Source organism: Schistocerca gregaria, chromosome 2 (assembly GCF_023897955.1).
Source record: "Schistocerca gregaria isolate iqSchGreg1 chromosome 2, iqSchGreg1.2, whole genome shotgun sequence".
Classification (NCBI taxonomy): domain Eukaryota; kingdom Metazoa; phylum Arthropoda; class Insecta; order Orthoptera; family Acrididae; genus Schistocerca; species Schistocerca gregaria.
This window is the reverse complement of record NC_064921.1, coordinates 387,294,218-387,301,362: the sequence shown is the minus strand read 5'-3', so window position 1 is coordinate 387,301,362 and position 7,145 is coordinate 387,294,218. Positions and strand designations below refer to the sequence as shown.

General features: G+C 40.1%; 1 protein-coding gene across 2 annotated transcripts in view; it reads right to left on the bottom strand.

The window, feature by feature from the left end:
* Positions 1-2,792: 2,792 nt before the first annotated feature.
* The window catches only part of LOC126320956 (uncharacterized), a 204,638-nt gene continuing 200,285 nt past the window's right edge, over positions 2,793-7,145 (bottom strand). For both annotated transcript variants that reach the window (XM_049994136.1, XM_049994137.1), the window contains one exon: positions 2,793-3,499. In XM_049994136.1, the coding sequence (XP_049850093.1) occupies positions 3,155-3,499 (345 nt within the window). In that variant the 3' untranslated portion in view covers positions 2,793-3,154. The remainder of the gene's footprint in view (positions 3,500-7,145) is intronic.

Sequence of the window (7,145 nt, the reverse complement as noted above, 5' to 3'; positions counted from 1 at the left end):
GCCTGCCCACATATGGCGAGATTTTCTGCTTCTTGTCTTTGTGCTTCCCAATCCCTACCTCGACCAGCAGAGGTAACCAGATCTCTCTACAGTTGAGAATGTTTCGATCGTTATATGCAGGCACTCTAACCTTCTTGGACAGAATTTGGCACAATATCCCTCAGGATGACATACTGATATCAATCAATGAAATACCGAATACCTGCTTGTATAAGAGCCAGATATGGACCTACACATTACTGACATGCTCAATTTGTGTATCTTTTCTCTTGAATAAATCATTCAAATTTTCTGAAAGTAATTCTTTGTTCGTCTTTACTTGTACATCACATGTATTTGTTTCCATCCAATTCGCATAATTCCTTCATGATGAATCTTTTTTTCTGACAATGTACGTGCACAACAGCGCAAATGTCGCAGGTATATGCTATGTGTCTTGTACGGTACTTGTACTGATAGTCTTAGGGCCCACGTTACTTTTCGCCCTCCAAACTGCTTTCAGTACAGCTGGGTTCTGTCTCTGGTTTGTTTTTCCAGCAGTGTTAGTTTAACGTCAACAGTGGTGCACAGAAGCATAGATGGGTTTGCTGATGAAGCAGTGACACCTGGTGTATGGTTTCACTGAATGCAGTGGTCGAGCAGTGCAATGACGCAATGCTGAACTGTTCCCACATCTCTATGGAGGTTTTTGAATTACACTGTGATTGTATACTGTAGGTTTTTTGCGCTTGTAAAGGTATTTTCACAGAAAGTAAGGTAGTGGGGATAACAAACAGCTTAACACGTATTACATTATTACTTTATAAACGCCAGTGATCCATTTACATCAAAATACTCTGGAACTATTCCTCAATAACCTCCGAAATTTTTAGGTGGTTTTGGATTCACCCTGAACAGCTGAGTTGACAACAGCTATGAACACAAGTACCTGCTGATATGTTCTATGGTGTGGCTGGTATTCAATTGGATCGATGATGTATATGGAACACACCTCAACTTTTTCTCTATATCTTCGAATTCTTATACAAACTGTGACTAGAATCGTCTTACCTGTAAAAATGACCATTGGGTTGTAGTTTTGGTCTTCAGTCTGGAGATTGGTTTGATGCAGCTTCGCAAACTAGTCTGCTGTGTGCAAGCTTCTTTATCTCGCATAACTACTGCAACTGACCTGTTTAGTGTAATCATGCCTTCGTCTTCCTCTACATTTTCTGTCTCTCGATTTCCAGAGAATTTCTTGCTGTCTCAGTATTCGCCACATCAGTCTACCGGCTCTTTCAGTCAAGTTTTACCATACATTTCGTTTGTTCCCATTTGAGCTCAGAATCTGTTCATTAGTTATCCAATTTATTCATACTGCCTTCGGCGTTTTTCTGTAGCGTCGCGTTTCGAAAGTTTCTATTCTCTTCTTGTCTGAATGCTTATCGTTTACATTTCACTTCCATTCAAAGCTACACTCTACAACAATATCTTAATATCTTGAGAAGGTCTTGCTAACTCATAGTTACATTCGCTTGTTAGCAGATTTCTTTTTTGGAACACTGTCCTTGCTGTTGCCAGTTTACGCTTTACTTCCTCTCTTCTTCGGCTGTGGTCATTTAGTTTGCTACCCAAACAGCAAAACATGTAATATTATCATTGTCTCATCTCCTGCTCCTTTACTTACAGCTTACTCATTGTAAAGACTGAATAACATTGGATAATATCTTGAAGACGTCCTTCTTCAGTGGCAATAACTGACTGCTTATTGTTGCTATTATTATTATTACTATTACTACTATTATTTTGTAGTATTTATGTAATTATCGTTGAGGGCTATGTTCGATGAGTTAGAGCAGTCAACTGCGTAATTTTTAACTAGAAAACTGTTGTCGCTAGCATAGTCTCTGATGAAACAAAATATGATAAAAATCTGAATGTCTTTTCCAACAGTCGTTGAGTGAAATACAAGTGTTTGCAGTAACTCTCAAAGAACACTTCATTAGGAGAACCTGGCGAGTTTGAAGGACGCCTCAGTTTAATTATTTCCTGTTGTTGTCTTATATTTAGAAGACAGCTACTCAATCGGAGTGGTATATATCGACGACATAACGTATTTAGGAGGAAGGAAGGAAACCATGTGTATTATAAAAATGGATGTGGTGCAACAAACTATACACATAATTTGAAACGTTTAGGAAATTTTGTCTAGCTGACAACCTCTACAAATTGCTGAAAGGAGAAAAGATTTTCCCTTGCTTCTTTTCCACTGTTAATGCAGTAAAAGTACTGTATGATACATGAGGTTATAGTTTATTTCTTCTTTACTACTGACTGTATTTGTAATACATTTCACAGGTAGTATCCACATATGTTTCTGAATGTACATACAACATTATACTATTGTGCGACACACAGATGTTATAAAGAGTGAGATGATGAAAAACTACTTCATCATGCACAACGTTTAAATTTATTACTGCACTGCTACTAACTCCATTCGCAATAGATTTTGCGGATAGCGTCCACATTTGCCGCTGATTGCACCTACAAAATTGTATCATAGTACAACACATAGTTCAGTGATATGACGTCATATGTGTTAAGCACAAGGCCAGACGCTACATTTACGGGCATGGATGCATAATTGTAAATAAATACCTGGGCATCACCGGCTTTCTCTACTCGTTTTTCAGTAAAAATATAATGTACTATAACCCTATATCACTCCATTCTGAATTAATGCATCCTTTAACGTGTTTCGACCCTTAGAACTGCAGTTTGGTTTATGTACATTTTATTCAAATAATATACAGTCTTGGCATTCTCTTTATTAAATATTCGTTTCTTATGAAACACACAGAAGTATCTATAAATACAATAGACCTGTAATGTCTTTGAAATAGATTTTTGTAATAAATAATCAACGTGTTAAACCCACCTGTTGCCCTATGCAGTCACATCTACTCTGTTTACTATTTAAATAATAGGATATTTCAAGTTACTAGTATTCCAGGTTGTTCAGCCTTTACTTTCTTAATACGCAATGAAATGTAGCATTACAGCTTATAACTTCACCAGCAATCAAGCAGTTTGAAACGCCGACCGTGTTGCACTGTTTATTGTCGTCGTATGTAACTCGTCGTTTATAAAAACAGATCGACAGCCGCGGCCGCTACGTGAGAGTTTCAGGACGAGGTGAGAGAGTCTGCAGGAGCAAGCGCTTGTAGAGGTCGACGTCGAAGCGCTGCACGATGCGCACGTTTCTGGGGCTGAGCTCCCGGCTGTAGTCCACGAAGGCAGCGCCCCTGGCGAGCGCGCCCGACACCTCGACGCCAAGGCGGTAGCGGCCGCTGGCGCTGACGAGCGCCGGCCGCAACAGCAGGGCCGCCGCCACGGGGTCGCCGCTCAGCCACGGCGCCTCGTCCGACGCGGCCGCCGCCAGCTGCGCGCGCTCCGCCCTGTTCAGCAGCGACACGCGCTCGCCGCCCACCGCCCCCAGCACCTTCTTACGCCAGCCCTGCCAACGACCGAGCAAAATCTTCACTCTGTTACAAGGGGACGCAGGGTACAGCTGCAAAACTTTTTAGATTTTTTTTTTCGAGAAAATTGTAGCGCTATTTTTATATGATTACTTTGTAATATGGCACCAGTACTGTACAGGATGCTTAGAAGTCTTCGCATCAGACGTCTGTGGGTGACAGATCACATCAAGGGAAACAACTTTTCCTAGACACTAGAGTTTTAAAACTACTGTAGACTGTCGTAAGTCAGCGTAGACTACGGAAGTTTTCCTAGTAGCTTTGGTCAGTTAAGATCGTAACCGCATTACCTGTACGTTAGGTGTGTTGCATACCAATTGGGCGTTATCTCATTTAGATTACTTTGTTTGCATATGCGATCAGTCCCTCACTGGGTACCCCCAGAAACCAGCAGCAGTGAAACAGTGCGGGATATTTAAAGAGCTGCATTACTTAAAAAATATTTTTGTTCTACATAGCTATTCTACTGTCTTTTCCTTAAAAATACAGTATTTATAGCAAAACTGAAACTTTCAGTATTCAGTACTGTTTTTATTCGAAAAATAAAGGCCGGCCGGCCTGGCCGAACGGTTCTAGGCGCTACAGTCTGGAACCGCGCGACTGCTACGGTCGCAGGTTCGAATCCTGCCTCGAGCATGGATGTGTGTGATGTCCTTAGGTTAGTTAGGTTTAAGTAGTTCTAAGTTCTAGGAGACTGATGACCTCAGAAGTTAAGTCTCATAGTGCTCAGAGCCATTTGAACCATTTTTTTGAAAACTAAAGAAAAGTACAGATTTATCACATAGCACTGAAAAACCTGTTTGTTTTCTCAAAAAACGTAAAATTAAAAAGCTGCAAAACAAAAACTAGCCACACATTCCTTCAGTAGTCTGTCGAGCTTATATAAAATGTGTTTCTGTTATTCATAAACAATTTATTATTGCAGGAAACTCTTGCCTTTGACCGTGATAAAGAACGTTCTATTGTCTTATATGTTTGTGTGTGTAAGCTGTACTTGCATCACATTGGTAAAATCTTATCGTCTCAGGAGCGACGAATTCAATAGAAAAAAGGCTACCGTCGGCAGGAAGTGTCGCGAGCGTTTTGTCTCTAATAGAGTTGCGCTCTACCAAAACTACAGTTCGATATTTTTGGTACAGTTCATAAATGTGGTAGTAAATGGTTCTATTACCTGTACTATTACATAAATTTACGTTCTGTTACATAAATGCGTGGAAGTTAGGTGATCAACTAATTTTTATTACTTATAAAAGGAGAATTATATTTTTTAAGAATATAAAATTCTCAATGGACTAACACAGAACGTTATGCAGTCCTAATTATGTGCAGAACAAACAAACAAAAAACAAAGAAGTCGTCGCCTCCTAATTTGTCTCTCACATACTCATTTAGGCTTTTTCCCTACCTATACTATAGGTAAGCCTTCCATTTACTACGTCATTTATGTACTCCATTAAAACTACTCTAACAGAGACAAAACGTTCGCTGACACTTCCTGGTGACGGCAGGCGCCGGTTCTGGCGGTGGTCTCGCGGTTCTAAGCGCGCAGTCCGGAACCGTGAGACTTCTACGGTCGCAGGTTCGAATCCTGCCTCGGGCATGGATGTGTGTGATGTCCTTAGGTTAGTTAGGTTTAAGTAGTTCTAAGTTCTAGGGGACTGATAACCACAGCAGTTGAGTCCCATAGTGCTCAGAGCCATCAGAGCGCCGATTCTGGGACGACGAGATTTTACCGACTAGCAACGTCTACCAGTCAGGTGTACTGCATATGCCTACTACCTGCTCCAGTAAATTGACAAAGTGATTTTCAACTAGAAAAAAAATTAAGAATGAGCGTCCCTAAGTGGAGAAAGATATTTTAGACGCTCGGTCTGCCCTTCCGCGCAGGGCAGGTGACTGGATTAAGACAACACTGCGAAGCGCCGCTGCAGAGTCCCTACGCCCTACCGCGAATATTTTGTCTTAAAAAAAAAAGTTGTTTCCCATGACGTGATCTGTGACCCCAGACTTCTGATGCAAAGACTTCGAGACATCCTCTCTATTCATCACATTTCCTGTTTCCTTATGTTCTGCTATCAGAAATATCAAACACTTGATTCATTACATCACAATGCATGTATAATTTTACAAAGAAGCATTAGATTAAAATAAATTAGGTAGATAATCCATTAATTTTCTTCTCTTAATACTTGTCACGTCCTTGATTCTAAGAGAGAATCACAATTTGGCTGACTGAACCTACACGCAGAGTAATTGTAATCCCTTCATGTTAAGTGGGAATCAAATCTGGCTTCTCTACATGTCAAATACACTGTCATATGTCGGTTTTTACGTGTGGGTATTGGAGGACCTCACATAGTACCAAACATAGCCAACAGGGTTGCCAGGGAACTACAATGAAAATGTTATACTATGAAACACCAACCTCATATTTATCTAACTTACTTTGTTACTAATATAAATGGGTATTAATCAGTGAAACTTGTATTACATTCGGAACTGTTATCCATCATCAGCGCCAGTACGATGAGAGTTCGGATAATTCTTGTATTCAGTAAAAATTAAAAAAAAAAAACAGCCTTGATCATATAACATATTTATTTAAAAGTGGCGACCTGTTCCCATCTGTTTTATACCAGTATCAGACCATACTCAAACCGTGGCAGTCAGAGATGGCGACATAAAGGAGGAACTGCAGTTGACATCCATGTTTCGTACATAAGAATCCTCCTTCGTATCACGATCTCTGCCTGCTATGCTTGTGGAATGGTCTAATAAAGACCTGAAGCAGATCAAAATTTTTAAATAAATTTATTTATGTGGTGAAGACGGCTTTTTAAGTTTTGTTACATGTTGTTTGTAGATCACTGCTTTTCCACTTATGATTACAAAAATAACTCTTGTATTCGTCGCGACATGGAAATAAACAGTCCTCAATGTCATCTTGAAGAATTTCTTACTAGGGAAAAAAACCAAGTCACCTAGAGGAATTTCTTACCAAGACAAAAACCGTAGAAGATACATTATTTCTGTTGAATAGGATGACAGCGTTGTAGAATACTGTTCGTGTATAGCAAAGATTTTTAATAATTACATCCTAAAAATAGGGTAGAAAATTGGTGCAATTACATGGGAAGAGAAAGGAAAGAAGTATGCCAAAGAAGCAGAGCAGTGTTTAATATTGCCGGCGCAAGCCGACCGCAGGCGCGAGCCTGTGGAGCAGCACTGCAGCTTCTGCAGTACACGCATCACACGTCTCCCTTCTGCTTTAATCACAAGTGTGACTGCACACGTCTTTTATTTTAAGATGTTACCTCACATTTTACAATCAGTGAGGAAAAATTACGTTTACTATAATGATACATGCGAAATTACTTTTATTTCATTTATTTAATCTACCGTATTTACATGCACTTACAACAATAGCTTGCCAGCGATCGCGGCATTGCCGCCACTGAATAGTTCGCATTTACTTGTAAACGGAGACAGATATGAGTGTCACTGAGGGACGGAAAAGTGTCCCTACCAGATGATAATGCATTGTAAAGTCATGGTGTGGCAGTTCATTATCAGTGGAAATAGAACCAGAGTCAAAGGGCATTATCTCAAAACTCTTCGCCTATC